Source organism: Hemicordylus capensis, chromosome 3 (assembly GCF_027244095.1).
Source record: "Hemicordylus capensis ecotype Gifberg chromosome 3, rHemCap1.1.pri, whole genome shotgun sequence".
Taxonomy (NCBI): domain Eukaryota; kingdom Metazoa; phylum Chordata; class Lepidosauria; order Squamata; family Cordylidae; genus Hemicordylus; species Hemicordylus capensis.
Window position 1 is genome coordinate 132,592,908 of NC_069659.1, and position 16,401 is coordinate 132,609,308.

The window sequence follows — 16,401 nt, forward strand, 5'->3', positions numbered from 1 at the left end:
TCACATGTGACTTGCCTCTGGAGGGGCCCTAGAGGCGTGGGGGCCCCCAGGCAGCCACCTCCCCTTGCCTAATGGTAGTTACGCCCCTGCTCCTAGTGGTTTCATGTAGATGTTAAACAACAACGGAGACAAAATGGAGCCCTGAGGGGCACCATTTTGTTTTTATTTCTGAAGAACAGTCCCCGAGCGACACCTGGAATCTGCCCGAGAGGTAAGAGTGGAACCACTGCAAAGCAGTTCCTCCCACCCCCAACTCCCTCAGATGCTCCAGAAGGATAATATGGTTGATAGTATCGAAAGCCGCCAAGAGGTCCAAAAGGACCAACAGAGTTCCCCTGTTAATTCCCAATTGGAGATCATCCATCAGGGCGACCAAGGTAGGCTCCACCCTATAGCCCACCCGAAACCGGTCTGAAAGGGGTCTAGATAATCAGTTTCATCCAAGGCTGCCTGGAGTTGGGAGGCCACCACCCTCTCAATTACCTTGCCCAGCCATGGAAGGTTGGAGACAGGCCTATAGTTGCTCAACTCTGAGGAATCCAAGGCAGGCTTCATCAGAAGTGGTCTAATAATTGCCTCCTTAAGGCAAGGAGGCATCCTGCCCTCCCTCAGAGAAGCATTTATGATCTCTACTAGGCCTTCTACAACAATCTCCCTGCCAGATAGTACTAGCCACGTCGGGCAAGGGTCAAGAGAACAGGTGGTAGGCCGCATTGCTCCAAGCAGCTTGCCCACATCCTCACAAGTCACAAACTGAAACTGATCCTGCCTAACCACATAAGAGGAGTCACTGGACACCTCCGATTCAGACACTGAAGTAATTGTGAGGTCTAAATCCAAGTCAGCCCGAATATGAGAGATTTTATCTACCAAAAAATATTAAACACATCACAGCGGGCAATAGATGGTTCCAAATTCTGATTCAAGGGAGGAGGGGCACTCACTAGCCCTCTCACAACCCTGGACAACTCCGCTGGACGTGAACTTGCAGACGCAATATGGGCCGAAAATAATAGCTTCTTTGCTGTCCGTATTGCCAGAGCCTAGATGTTCAAATGTGCTCTATGTTGTAATCTGTTGGATTCTAGTCAAGTCTTTCTCCACTTGTGCTCCAGTCGTCTACCTCACCGCTTCAGCCCCCATAGTTCTTCCATATACCAAGCGGCCAATTTTGAATCAGGTCGGAGAGGACGCTTAGGTGCGATCATGTCTACTGCTCTGGTGTGCTTGCTGTTCCAATTCTCCACCAGGGCATCAACAGGATCACCAGCAGAGCCAACACTAAATCCCTCCAAGGCTTCTTGGAACCCTATTGGATCCAATAACCTTCTCGGGCGGACCATTCTAATGGGCCCATCGCCCCTGTGAAGGTGGGATGTGACTGTGAGTCCAACCTTAACCAGATGGTGGTCTGTCCATGACAATGAGGAAATCACAGGAATCCCCACCCACGGAACACCACCCTGATCAGAGTGAAAGACCAGATCAAGCATGTGACTTGCAGTGTGCATCAGTCCCGAGACCCTTTGGGATAGGCCCATAGTTGTCATGGCTACTATGAAGTCCTGAACCACCCCAGACAAATCGGTCCCAAAGTGGACATTGAAGTTCCCCAGCACTACAAGCCTGGGAGACTCCAACGCCAAACCCAAGACCAAGTCTGTCAGCTCAGAAGGGACTCCATTGGGCAGCAGGGCGATCAGTACACCAAGAGAAGTCCCAGTCCCAGATATGAAGGACAAAATCTAAAAGTTGCCCTTTTGAGGGAGATGGACTTTTCAGCTCAAAAACGAATGAGACAATGGAGAGAATGAAGATGTCCTGCTACACAGTGTATGGGATTTTGCCACTTCTTCTCAACAGCCCTCATTCTGTGTTATTGATCTATTAGAAGACAAAAATGGCAATATAAACAATTTGACCAGAGAACTACAAAATGTCTTTTGAATACATGCCTAAATACCTGTACAACCCATGCAACATAGACAGCAGCAGAGAGCGAAACTCCAGGACCAATCCAAGCAGTCTTTCTGACATGCTGGCACTGGAAATACCTTGACCTCTGCATCCTCCTATACATCTCGCCCCTTTCTCTGATGTTTGGCATTGTATTTTTTATCTATCTATCTATCTATCTATCTATCTATCTATCTATCTATCTATCTCACTCATTCCCTGCCCATCCAGCGCAATACTGCTTGTATAACATCAGTTACTTGGGTGTTGTCCATAATATTAGCAGGCTACACCATTGAATTCTAGAACAGTGTTTCTCAAACTTTTTGGAGTCAAGGACCGCTAAATTCTTCGTGCAGAGTTTCAAGGACCGCTACATTCTTCATGCGCAGTTTCCCAGACCAGCAGTTAGTAAAGGGGTTTCAAGTCTGTCTATCTATCTATCTATCTATCTATCTATCTATCTATCTATCTATCTATCTATCTATCTATCAGACTTCTCTACTGCCCAAAACTTGCATCTCTGGGCAGTTTAGAATGAAAATAATATAAGCATTAAAATAATTAAATTTGGAATCTTTTGCAAACATGGAATATTAGGGGTTCTTAACCTTGGGTCCCTCAGTTAAACTCCCATAACCCCCAACAACAATGGCATTTGGCCATTATGGCTGGAGATTATGGGAGTAGAAGTCCACCAACATCTGGGTACCCAAGGTTGAGAACCCCTGAATCTAAAAGCCTGGGTGAACAAATTTGTCTCCAGTATGTCTTCAGTATGTGCAGGGTGGGGGTGGAGGTGCTTGTGATTACTCAGTGGAGAGGGGATGTTGGGCCATTAGAAAAATCCAAAAGCTACATGGGGCCAATGAAAACAACATACAAGCAAGCCGCACTGATGCAAGAGAGAAACAGCGTTCCCTCTCAAGGCGCCTCGATCACAACAGGCAGCTGGGTTTCAACCAACCAACCTTTGGCTGCAAACAATGAGCATGCAAGAACCAGCAGCCCTTCAAGTGGCGCCCACTGCCATACTTTTTCCTCCATGCCCCCGCACTGCATACAGTTTGAAGCTGTAAAGATAGGGAATAAGATAGCTGTAGGAAGATCTCAGCAGCACGTGGAGGCAAGGCACAAGAAGGGTCCCATGTCTCCGTGATACTCTTCCTCTTCCGTACCATGTGCAAAATTGAGGAAGTGAGTGCCTTGATTTCAGTTGGGGTTGGGTGGGGTTGACTCCCAGTCAGGGACCGGCACTCAACCCTTCGGGGACCGGCAGCGGTCCAGGGACCAGTGGTTGAGAAACACTGTTCTAGAAGATCAGGAGATGGTTTTTATTCATGGTATTTCCAGGTGCCCAAATGGGATGGAGGCCTTTGGCCGATCATAGACCTTCACAACCTGAACAAACATGTGAGGACAAGAAAGTTCAGGATGATCTCATTATAAACTATTCTTCCTTTACTCATGAGGGAAGAGTGGTTTGTCACTTTGGATCTCAAGGATGCGTATTTTCATGTGGGCCCTGCACACAAAAATTACCTGCACTTCACTCTGGGTCAACAGAGCTACCAGTACAAGGTCCTTCCATTCAGCCTTTCCATGGCCCCCCGTGTGTTCACCAAGTGTGTCAGCACCATTATCACACATCTCAGGACACGGGGAGTCTCCATCTACCCATACTTGTACTAGCTACTCATAAAAAAGAAACCCTGCTCTCCCAGGTTCAGTAGATCACACAGGATCTACTAGATGATTTGGGAATGACAGTAAACCTAAAGATGTCTTTCTTGACACCTCAAAGGCATATCTAGTTCATCGGAGCAGTCTTAGACTCTAATGTGAAGAGAGTTTTCCTTCCAGAGGAAAGGAAATGTCTAATCCTGAGACCTTGTGTTGGGGCAGTATAAAAATTTGCTAAATAAATAAATAATCACACACCTGATTCCCACCTTCACTCTCAATCCAAAGCAAAGGTCACAGACAATACAAAGACTGCTAGGTCTCATGACCTCTTACATGGCTACTGTGCCCCACATGAGGCTTTGCATGTGCAGGCTCCAGAACTGGCTTCTGTCAGTGTTCAGTCAGAACTCTGAAAGCCAGAACGTAGCTGCTTCATCTTCCACCCATCTTGAAATCGTTACTTTGGTGGACCAAACTGGACTTTCTCGAAGGGCATGCCTCCACCAACACCTTCCTCTTTGTCAGAACCTTCTGTCCCAACGGGGGATCACATCCTCCATCCCGACCTCAAACTGTTGAATTTGACAGCCTGGAGAATCAATTATTAGATAGTATCCTTCTGAATGAGGAAAAAAGAATGCACTCACAGGAACTCCATGTGCAAGTGGAGATGTTCTACTTTTCATGCCGAGACCAAGGACTTGACCTGTTCAATGCTACTGTCCAACAGATCCTTCCCTACTTAACAGGTCTCAAATGTTCTGGCTTGTCTAATACTTCTATCAAAGTGCATCTAGCCGCCCTTTCTGCAAGACATCTGGGCTGTGATGATTACTCAGTTATCCCCCATCCAGATTCTAAGCAGTTCCTTAAAGGGGTGAGCAACCTCCTTTCCTTCCTTTCCAGGAACCTATCAAACCTTGGAGCCTCTCACTGGTCCTCTCCTCTCACTGAACCCCGCTTTGAACCACTCCTTTCTGCTAGCCTCAAGTCCTTGTTCTTTTAAAGTGGCATTTCTCATTGCTATAACTCTGTCATGACGTATCAGTGAACTGACAGCTAACCATGCTGACTATCCACGACACTAAAGATCAGGGCTCATTCCTCTCGAGCCATGGCCATGTTGGCAGCTCATGTGTCTGGCATCAGTATGGACATCTGCAAGGCAGCCACATGCTTCTTGGACATAACTGTTGTTAAGCACTATGCTATGGACATTTGCTCAGTGGCAGAGGCCAACTTTGGTTGGGCAATCCTCCAAAAAAAAAAAAAAAGTACTCTGAACAGTATTTTAGTTCCCACGTCTATCTTGGTGAGCTGATTAATTACCCAGGTTGTGAGGGAACATAGATCACCTTAAAGATAAACGGATTGTTTACCTGTAATGGGTGATCTTTCTGGAAATCCATGTTCATTCACAACACCCGCCCGGCCTACCCCACTGCTAGGATATCTCCACAGTCATACTGACTGACTTGACTCCATCCATGGACATTCCTCTTAGCTCATCGCAGCTGGCGATCAGGAACTGAGGAGAATGGTGCTCTCCCACCGGAAATAAGTCACGCCATGCCCATGATTTGGCAGAGCTGAAGAGTGCCTCTAGGAGCTTGGAATTCTTTCACAAGGATTACTGTGCAGGCGCAGAACCCAGGTTGTGAGTGAAGATGGATCACCAGAAAGATCACCCGTTGCAGGCAAGCAACCTGTTTTAATTCCACCTTGTAAAACTGGAGTCTTACATTGGACAAAGGTGTACATATTTTCTGAAATCATTAAACGCATGACTAATGGTGGAGCTCTGAAATGCCTAAGCCTGCCCTTTGAAGATGTAAAAATATTGGCAGTTTATTGTGATCGGACGTCTAGGAGAAAGTGTTTGCATATTAACCCTATGTATGTATTTCCTACGTAAGCAGGAGGGAACTTTCATGTGCCACTATACTTGTAGCCATAATAACCTTGGCCAACTTCCGAGTTTGTGAATTTGCATTTTGGCATAGTATAGTTGAAGGAAGAGCAGATATATAGTACTAGAAAAACAAGGTCTGGTATGGTGGAATGTAAAGCAACACAGATGCTTCCTTTGCTACTGGGTAATGTGCAAAGCCCAGGAACCATACTGTAGCTCCTTCCTGTGCTAGTACAGGATACCTCTTGAAACTGGATTGTGAGGCTGTGGGGAGAGGAGCCACAGTGTGGGTTCTTTCTAGATACTTCTGGCCTTCTTGTGTTACTTAGCATGGAAGGAGCAGCATTGTTGTGACTTCCATGTCACTGAAGTAATAAGAACCTAGGCTGAGAGCTTGCACTGCACCCATTTCAGACATATAAACTTGTAGATGGTCCAGTAGAAGATACCATTAAGGTCAAATAGAAGATACCATTAAGATCTTAATTGGGAAGCTGTTGTTGCTGGAAGTCTAAAATTCTAAACTTTGTCTGCTTTAATGTCATAATTGAAAATAGATGGGATATTAACAAAAAGCAATTATGCTTTAAAGAATTTCCTATGCATGTGTTGCAGTTCATTGATATTGGAATAGTTACAAGTATTGAAATTCATCACAAACCAGTGGATGTTGCAAAAAAAGGCCAAGAAGTTTGTGTGAAAATAGAACCGATTCCTGGTGAGGCACCGAAAATGTATGGGCGACATTTTGAAGCAACGGATATACTTGTCAGCAAAGTAAGTTGGGTTTTTTTGACGTGACATTGCATTAGTCTGAAGTGGTGGTTCATCCTATTTTAGGATGGGATTGCACTCTGCCTGAAAATTCAGTTTCATGGCTTTGGTATGCTTTTGGGTGTAGTGCCGGTCGACTGGCAGGCGCTGGCAACGGTAACTCATGCCCTCGTCATCTCTCCTTTGGATTATTGTAATGTGCCTAGGATTGCCTTTTGAAGATGACCCGGAAGCTTCACTTGGTCCAGAATGTGGCGGCCCACCTGCTTATGGGCACTAGAAGATATTATTAGTATGACACCTCTTCTGCAGGTCACTGCACTGGTTACCTATTTGGTTCTGGGTCCAATTCAAAGTGCTGGTTCACACCTTCAAAACCCTTCAGGACCACCTTTCCCAGGTAGTCCTGTCTCACCCTGTGAGATCTTCTCAGGTTGCCTTTCTTTTGGTCCCTGTTCTTAGAGAGGTTCATAGTACTAGGGCCCGTGGAAGGGCTTTCTCTGTTACTACCCCTCTACTCTGGGAACCCCCCCCCCCAAAAAAAAATGGACTGCCTTGTTGCTTTCAGCCTTTAAATCCTTATTGAAGACATTTCTTTTCTGCCAGGCATTTGCCCTTTAAGGTTTTTTTTTTTGTTTAATCTTGGATGCTGTTCTTGCCACCACCCTGAGTGTGTGGATTGGGCAGTATATTGGATGGATGGATGAATGAATGCTGCCCCTTGATGCCCAGGTGACTGAGGCAGCTGTGTGTGTGCATTTTTTTTAAAAAAGGTCTTGGTTATGCTGGCTGTACTCCTTCCTAGATGGGAATGACCTAGTCATGCTAATTTATGTTTAGTGACATTGGATTAGATTACTATAATCCACTTTACATGGGGCTACTTTTTGAGATGTCAAAAACAATCAGTTCAGAGCTGGATTGTTGACTGGGGCAGGCCTTAGGGAACATATGCCAGCTAAAACCACTGGCTTAAAGTTGATTTCTAGGCTCAAATCAGTTGTTATGACATTCAATGCACTAAACAGTCTGTCTAGAATACAGTAAGGGCTCTCGTACAAATCTGCCTTTTTTTTAAGACCTTCCTTGGAGATCCTGCTCTGGACCCTTCTATTGTTGAGGTTGTGGAGGGCTATCCAGAACACACCACTTTGGCAGTGGCAGCAGGATTATAGAATACTCTTCCAGGAAGATTTGCTATTCCACCTCTTCCCTGCTGAACTTTAGGCAGAAGAGAAGTAATGCTTTTCCTGAAAGCCTTTTGTACTCTGCGTTTGGCATTTTTCATAGTTTGTGGTTGCTTGCTGTTAAACCTAATTAGAATTCAACAGCAGAGTGATAACTGTTTGCTTTATTGCATTTTCTTAGTTTTGACATATTGTGTGTATTTTAAAATTTTGTTACCTTGTAGGTAACAAAAGGTAAGGGGTGTGGTAGACACATCCACATCTTTTTTTAAAAAAATGATACTGCTATTTGAGATTTTAAATTCCAGCATCAGGGCACAAATACTACAGTTATGTAATCCCGTGGCTGATTCTTGCACAATGCCATTGTCTTCAAACACAAATAAGAATGGGGTCAATTGCATGGAAAATTGGGTTGGAATGCAATGTCTACAGGGCTTTGGCATTCTGATAACTTTCTTCATGCATTCCTTCATAAAACACATTTACTGTCTTTTCTCACATCTGGGTTTTGTCTGTCAACTTGCACTGGAATATGTAGTTAAGCTTCAATAATTGAGTTAAACTTTCTGTGGTGGAAGAAAAAGATTAGAGTTAAGCATTTTTGTATCCTATGGCTTTCATTGGAAGTTAATAATCTTCTGTTTCTCCCATTGAAATAAATGGGACTTAAGAAATTAGCCCTTTTAAAGGAGCTGCCTTTTGCAAAGTATTGAAATTAGTTTGTACAAATTTGCATCTTGCTTCTGTTTGATGACAATTGTGCTTGATAAACTATATGTAAACATCCTTTAACACAACCTCCTTGAGGGGTTTGGCATAAGCAGGTACCCTTATGACCAAAAAGCTGAAAGGGCAGTGAAATGGCTCATTCTTTGTTACAGGATACTGTGTTAGGACTATGCCTAAATGTATCTTATGTGTGTTCTATTTACAGATTAGTCGTCAGTCCATTGATGCCCTGAAGGACTGGTTCAGAGATGAAATGCAAAAGTCTGACTGGCAGCTTATTGTGGAGCTAAAGAAAGTATTTGAAATAATCTAAGTTCTGTTAAGCAATGGGCAGGCTGGCATAAACCCACAATTCCTATTATAAAAACCAACAGCTTATAATGAATATACTGTTGGATTTAATTAACAACTGGGGGGAAATATGTGGATAAAATGTTTTCCATGAGAAACCAAGTAACTTACACTGGTTTGACAGTGGTCAGTTTACATGTCCCTGTGGTTCCAATGTGCCTGTGCACCTTCCTCACTGTCGTCCTCTTTATACTGGCTATTGTTTTAAAGTTTGCCCTTTGCAGCTCACATCCCCCAAATGAAAAAGTAAATTTTTATTACAAAGCTCAACTTTCACTTTTATACTGGTGAAATCAATACTGCAGTATGTGACTAACCAAACTCCTGCAGATTTTGATGCTTGGACTTCTTTTGATGTAAAATGTTTATTTATGCATACCTCTCCCCGCCCCCTTGATTTTTCAACATTCTTCTGCTTTGTGCCTATAGGAATTTTTTAAGATAGAAGAATTAGGTGATTGGGTATCTGTACCTGCTTTGTGTGAAACAATGATGTAAAGCATAGTTGGCTGCCTTTTATTGCTTGTACAGTTTATGAAATTGGACAAACTGTAATAATGCTGAACTGCAAATAAAGAAAATGGATACTGTCCTCTTATATTAAAGGTAGCACTGTATAGACATACTGTATGGACAGTACAAAAATTATGGTTAAGATTCTGATCTGCCATGCATATGTTCTTAAAATGGGATGCAGCCACTATCTGTGAAAAATAGTTGTCTTGGGATTTATCACAGACAGATAAGCTGGTGCTAATTGATGTCCAAGCAATTCTACAGTTGAGTTGTGCAGTCTAAGCCTAAGGTCTGGCAAGATGGCAGACATTATCAAGCACAACCAAATTAAGATCTGAAGTAGGCTTATATCGATAGTCAATTGACTGTACTAGAGCTTAGTGATGTAAGTTTAGTAAGCTAGCATACTCAGATAGGGCCATCTACAAACATAGGTGGGAGGCTTCTACATATCTGAGCAGCCCACTTTATGCAAAAAAGTTTGGGCTGGTTCTTGCACACTTACAAATAAAGACTGAGCATGTCATTGCATTCCACGAGCCATGGAATATTGGTTAGTTGAGTGTAAAGAGCAGTAGAGAAGGGCCTCTTCAAGCCCCATATAGTTTCATTGAGACAGAACTACACAGTGAGGTGTGCAATCCCCAAAATGCTCACCTGTACTTCAGGCTCATAAGTTTTAAAGAACTCTGATCTATCTGAAGCTAAAAGGCCAGGGGGCAGGTGCAAATAGATTTATTGGGATCCTTAACTGTTGGAGGCTCTACCACCTCCACAGCAGAAAACATCCTGGGACAGGTGGTGAAGGACCCAGCAATTTGTGTGTGATAGTTGTCATCTGAACCAATTCTTCCCTGCAATGGCTGTAGACTTGATGAGCAGGAAATTACTCACTAGCACGTGTGTGGGGAGTTTGGAGACACAAAATATTTCCCACCCAACAGAGGTATACAGGAGCCCCTCATTTGTGGATCACAGTTTCATGCATAATATAAGCAATTTTTGCCTGTCTTGGGTGGCCAGAAATGACTTCTGTCATAATTTCTGGTTGCCATTTTGTGGCTCTTTAATAGGAGACTAATGTACTATGATTTTCTACCCTTATTTCTGCCCTCTCCCTGCTTTTTAGAAGCTCAGGTAACCTAACCCCCCCAATCCCCATAGAGTTAAGATCTCTTTATCCAGTTTCATTATCCAAAAATAGGCCACCTGTACAAAGAGCTAGAGCAGTGCACTCAATATCCTACCCCACTAGAAATCTCTACCAGGCTGCCAGAGATCTCACTGGGTTAACTCAACTATTTTAAATGAAAGGAAGTTGCTAGAATTCAGCATGTAGATTAACACCAACCACTTCTGTGTTTGTGGGAAACAGTAAGAGCTGTTTTCCATCCAGAAATAATAACATTTAGGTATTTCTTGCCCGTGGTATTGTCTGCATTGCCGGCATGCAGCTCGACAACTCTAGTGGGGTATTAAATGATGCCTCAAACCACTCGCCAGAATGGATTATTTGTCAACCTTTCAGTGTCTAAACTGCTTTGAATGGACAGAAATAGAATACAATATGGGAAGTCACTTTTCAAAGTCATAGCACTAACTTGTAATAGAAGTGGAGTATGAAAACAACAGGATCTGTACAAATTACATACAGTTCTTTATTAAACAACTGTAAACACTTCACTGTAAAAATCCATAAAACCTTTATAAACAAACATTTTGTAAATAGATTCTATGCTACAATAAAAGAATCTGAACACAATTATTTACATGCAATACTGACAAATTTGGCACTTTCTTGAAAGGAAATGTACAAAACACTGTCTTGTTTAAAAAAAATTTCAACTTATAAAAACTCAGCTTTACTATCATGCACTTTGCAAATACCTCACAAGCACTTATGGCACAGCTACCAGAGAGCTCCAGGCTCTCACCACACCCTTTTCTACAAGATCAGTTCAGATAACTTTTAATGTGCTTCCATAAGTTTGCTGCAAAACCACTTGAACATTGTCAAGAATGAAGTCAAATGCCATGTTCCAAACGGATTCCACAGACTGCTGCATTAGCCTATATGGAAGAAAATGAACAGCTGTTAGAACCAGCATTAACCAATCATCATTTTCATATAGTGAAGGTATGAGCAGGCAACTACCCCATTGGAAATAGTGATTTGCTACTGGAGATAAAAACCAATGCATTTTGAACATGAACTATGAAATTACTACAGGAAGTGAGATATTAACAGGTGACTGAACTTTGCTCTTGATTTGCAGAGGATCAAGTTTTCCATTCAATGCATTGAATTAGATACTAACGTTTAAGTTCATAATAACACAGAATAGCTTACAAAATAGTGCTTCTGATCCATCTAGTGCGTTGTGGCTAAGCCTCATTGAAAGCAGCAGAACATTTATCACACCTAATTAGTTTTATTGGTTTCAATGGACTTTTACTAGATTTACAAGTCAAGATATTTAAAGACAAATTTTCACAAGGGGCAGGGGTGTGAGCCCTTTGCAAAAACAGTCTGGAGCTGGAAAAATGCAGCCACCACAAACCAAGTGTTACTTTGAGTTTGCAAAGCTGTGGCCAAGAACTTCATACTTGTGTGAAAAAGTCTTCAAGTACAAAGGTGGGGAAAGAGATTGAAATATGTACAGATTTGTGGTGATACAAAGGAAGAAATTTTAGTCAGCATTTCATAACTGCATTTCCAACTGGATAGGATTTTTACATCAGAAGACATAGTACCATCATATGATCCAAAATAAAGCTACCTTTTCATATACTTTATGACCAGATCCAACTTTTCCAAATCTTTTTCTTCTATCAGATCAGTACAATACTTCACAACTTGTAGGATGTCTTCCTCCATGGGATCTGTGAGATCATATGTACACACAGGATTATAAAAACCTCATTCAGAAAGGGAAGAATGCCAAAAAGTAGGCTGCTGTTAGAGATAAAAGAGAGAGAGAGATTCTCCAACCAAATACAGGCTCACATGATGTTTGCCCTGTATCAGCAATAGTACAATCTGCACTGGGGTGCTGCTGACGCATAAGGCAGCCACTACACGGTTCAGAACAAGCAGTGTTGCCACAGTTATTTCCATTTGCTACAATGGACATGGCATTCTAAACAGTGTTGGGGCTGTTTTCCCCACCTTTGTACTTGAAGACCTAGGAGTTCACAGCAGCCCTAATGCAGAAGACAACAGTCACCAGTAAAGTGTGCATCACGATGGCCAGCGTCTTGTCTCCATCTTTTCTAGATTAAGTTGCTGAGCGAGTGAGTTGCTCCAACCCCAGGCAAACCTCATCTTTCCAGGCCTGTTAGTCTATTTTTTGGCTCAGGGTAGCACCGAGGCTGCACTTATAGTCTTGACTAATACTTTTCACCCAGGCTCAACCCAGGAAAACTGCACCTTAGTGATCCGGTTAGGATCATTAAGCCTTCGCTGCAACCTTTGATACTGCTAATCTTGATATTTTGGTGACAACTGTGGGATGTAAGAGGTACTTGGGGAACATGCTGGGCTGCATCATATGTAACTCACAACCATCTCTTTTCTGTAATCTGAAATCTGTAATTGACCCTCCTTTTCTCCAATACAAGGAAGAAAATAAATTCTATTCAAAGGGAGTGTCCCTAGAATACAATGCCTTCTGTAAAATGGGGAGAACGATGACATGCCAGTCGAGACTGGAAGCCTTGCCGTTCATATTTTCAAATGGGAGAAAAAATGTTTACATATTATCATGCTATATACTTGGGATTAAAGGCTATCATTAAATGAGTAAAACTACAAGCTTACCTGATATAGTTGTAATCCATTCCTTGAGTAAGGCTTTTACATCATTGAATTCAACTGCTCCAGCTAGATTAGGGGCCTGAGGCCTAGTAGTGGCAGACAGTTGTGGTTGTGAAATGGATGGGTTTGAAATGTTTGCAACTGTTTGCACTAAATCCACCTGTTCAGAAACAAAGTATACAAGCAGTATTGTTTATATGAAAATTTCCTTTCATATCTTCTCAACTGTCTTAATAGTCACATGCAGAACACAGAGAAGCCAAATATGAATTTCAAAATATTTGACGGCTGTATTCATTTCTGACAAATTACCTGAGAGTTACCAGTGGTTGCTCCTTCCTGTTTTAAGAAGTCATCTATTCGTTTCTGTGGGCTTCCCCCAGAAATAGCCATATTTTTTGCAGGACTCCCAAAGAGCTTGCTTTTCAAAGGACTGTGGCTGTTTTTTACTGGACTGCCTTGGGTTTTTTCCCTATTTTTTTTCTTTTTCATAACTGGTTTTAAATTTAGTGAAGGATTCTTTGATGCTAGGAGGAAAAAGAGAGTCATCTAGGACTTTTAAAAAATCACCCCCAGCCAGCCAATTGTTTTACAACACAGTGACCAAGATGATAATTAAAAGCCATCCAAGAGTGGAAACTACAGACTTACCAGTGGTACTTGTTTGCTGTAAAACAGTCTCTATATGTTTTTGCCTTTGATCATATGCTTGTCTGAGCTCCTCCTGCAGCTCTGAAGGTAGTGCAGCAAAAACTTCAGGGTCCACCTAAATAATGAAACATCCATTTGTTGTTATGCTGCTGCTGTACAACAACATTTAATGTTTATATTCATGGTAATTGAATAAATCTGGTGGTTTGTAGCATACATACAAATGTCTTCAAAGTAGTGAGGTTACCTTGAAAAACTATTTTTATATAGTAAGTAGTGTACTAATTTCTGTATGTGTGCAGGTCTACTATTATGCAAGCAAGCAAAAGATTAGTGGCTGAGATCCAGTAACTTATTGAATAGTGCTACTGAGGAGTTACTCTAAAGGGCTACTTAATTTCAAAAGGACTATTTAGGGGTAATTTATTCAGGATGTCAGCCCATTATTTCAGTGTTCATTCACCTGAGAAAATGCTGGCAGTGCTATTACATTAATTCCTGTATCACTGTTTGATTCTTGGAGATATGGTATTTGTAAGAGGACAGTTCCAACTGGCTGTGGTGGAAAGCTAGTGTTGTATCCATTTACTGGGTCCTTTTTACTGTTACTGCAAACCTCCTCATGTTGAAGAAAATGGATTTGTTCTATTTGTTCTCGAAGATCAAGTGGGAGTGCTTCCAGGACAGATGGATCCAGCTACCAAAGAAGAAGAAGAAAGTGTTAAACATATTTTGTTTCAGAAGGGGAAAAAAAATCTAACATTTTGTACAAACAAGTTTAACAACTCCTCATACATTTTGGTTGCTAATTATAAAAATCATAACACAACTGAAGAGGTTTTTGATCTGGATCGAGATCCGTCGACAGCCATAGGAATGGGGTTCTGCGCCTGCGCAGAACCCCATTCTTATGGATGTCGACGGATCTCTACCAGATCTTCAGTTACAGGTAAGCAACCTGTTTTTTTCTCTTGGAATAAGTTACTTGTGCCCAACAGTAAATTTGTGTGCCTAGTTGGGCTGCTAATGCATAGTCTACAACACTGGCATAATTGTAGGTATGAAGGGAATGGGGATGTGCCAGTGGGGCAGCTGGGAAGGCGGGCATAGCTGGTGGTGGTGGGGTGTGTGTGTCAGGATGGTGGCAAGTGGAAGAGGATCAGGTGTGGACCTGCTCTCCCCTGCTTTAAAGGGGCTGTGTAAGCTCTCAATTTTAAAGGGAGGTGGTCGCAATTCAGCCAGCCGAATCGCGTTTTGGCACATCCCTAGAAGGAAATAGGAATGATGCAGTAGCGATTTATTAAAGAGTAGATCCCAACCGGCCTTTACCCTGGCCTTTGACTAGAGATGTAGTGGTTCTTCCCCTCTCAGGCACTGTATTTTTTACTGCATTTTTGATTTTATGATGTATTTTAATTACATTTTATATTGGTTTTATTGTAACCTGCTCTGAGACCTTTGGGTATAGGGCATGCTAGAAATGTAAATAAATAAAGCATTTCAAGTAGAACTCTTTTTCAGAGGACTACAGCATATAAAGTATACCAATGAGTATAAGAAAAAATTGTTTTTAAAAAGGTATTTAAACAAACTAACCACCGATATAGGTAAATAGATTATTACAAACAAATTGGCACGTTTGAGCAATGTAACAAAGATACTCAAATTAGCTTGACCATGGTGATTGCAACACATGGGGGAACTAGCCCACCTACAAATGACAGAAAAATAAAACCTTGACTCAGGTAAGTATAGAAAAATTAAAACTAAGAACTTAAAACTACAAGAACTACAGAGGAATAGAAGATAAAAAGTAACAGTAGCTTACAAAGCAGAATACTCAACTTCTAAGCAGCTTAGCTATTCAGTAAAGAAGTCCTCATTTAAAAGGTACGGAGAGCAAGGGGGAAGGACTAATTAGTATAACAGCAGACCATGAGTGAAACACAATGAAAACTTAGCCTTGTGAGAAAGGTGATGCTGAGAGATAAGTGACTGTCCTGAGTCACCCAGTGAGTTTCATGGCTGAATGGGGGTTTGAACTTGGATTTCCCCAGTTTAGTCCAGCACACTAACCACTGTACCACTCTGGCTCAGTTCTTTCTTATTTGTTACTAGTTACTAATTACTAGACGATTTTGATCTGCCTGTTCTGGATGGGGTCACACTTCCCCAGAAGGAACAGGTACGCAGTCTAGGGGTGCTTCTGGATCCAAGTCTCTCCCTGGTGTCCCAGGTTGAGGCAGTGGCCAGAAGTGCCTTCTATCAGCTTCGGCTGATACACCAGCTGCGTCAGTTTCTTGAGCTAGACGACCTCAAAACAGTGGTACATCTGCTGGTAACCTCCAGACTGGATTACTGCAATGCGCTCTATATGGGGCTGCCCTTGTACGTAGTCCAGAAACTATAGTTGGTCCAGAATGTGGCAGCCAGGCTGGTCTCTGGGTCATCTTGGAGAGACCATATTACTCCCATATTGAAGGAGTTACACTGGCTGCCGATATGTTTCTAGGCAAAATACAAGGTGTTGGTCATAACCTATAAAGCCCTAAACAGCTTGGGCCCTGGGTATTTAAAGAGAACGTCTTCTTCGTCATGAACCCCACTGCCCATTAAGATCTTCAGGAGAGGTCTGTCTGCATTTGCCACTGGCTCGTCTGGTGGCTACTCAGGGATGGGCCTTCTCCATCGCTGCCTTGAGGCTTTGGAATACGCTCCCTAGTGAAATAAGAGCCTCCCCATCTCTGACAACTTCTAAAAAGTCTTTAAAGACACTTCTGTTCACCCAGGCTGGTATTGTTTTAATGTTTTTTAGAATA

At 42.3% G+C, this 16,401-nt stretch overlaps 2 protein-coding genes across 7 annotated transcripts in view; one reads left to right on the plus strand and one right to left on the minus strand.

Moving 5' to 3' along the window:
* EIF5B (eukaryotic translation initiation factor 5B) overlaps nt 1–9,190 on the plus strand; it is a 78,450-nt gene extending 69,260 nt beyond the window's left edge. For both annotated transcript variants that reach the window (XM_053306214.1, XM_053306215.1), the window contains 2 exons: nt 6,170–6,331; nt 8,453–9,190. In XM_053306214.1, the coding sequence (XP_053162189.1) occupies nt 6,170–6,331; nt 8,453–8,560 (270 nt within the window). In that variant the 3' untranslated portion in view covers nt 8,561–9,190. The remainder of the gene's footprint in view (nt 1–6,169; nt 6,332–8,452) is intronic.
* A 1,560-nt stretch (nt 9,191–10,750) lies between these two features.
* Nucleotides 10,751–16,401, minus strand: part of REV1 (REV1 DNA directed polymerase) — a 113,055-nt gene continuing 107,404 nt past the window's right edge. For all 5 annotated transcript variants that reach the window (XM_053306207.1, XM_053306209.1, XM_053306205.1 and 2 more), the window contains 6 exons: nt 14,046–14,279; nt 13,583–13,697; nt 13,244–13,458; nt 12,935–13,091; nt 11,895–11,997; nt 10,751–11,184 (listed from right to left, as the gene is read on the minus strand). In XM_053306207.1, the coding sequence (XP_053162182.1) occupies nt 11,073–11,184; nt 11,895–11,997; nt 12,935–13,091; nt 13,244–13,458; nt 13,583–13,697; nt 14,046–14,279 (936 nt within the window). In that variant the 3' untranslated portion in view covers nt 10,751–11,072. The remainder of the gene's footprint in view (nt 11,185–11,894; nt 11,998–12,934; nt 13,092–13,243; nt 13,459–13,582; nt 13,698–14,045; nt 14,280–16,401) is intronic.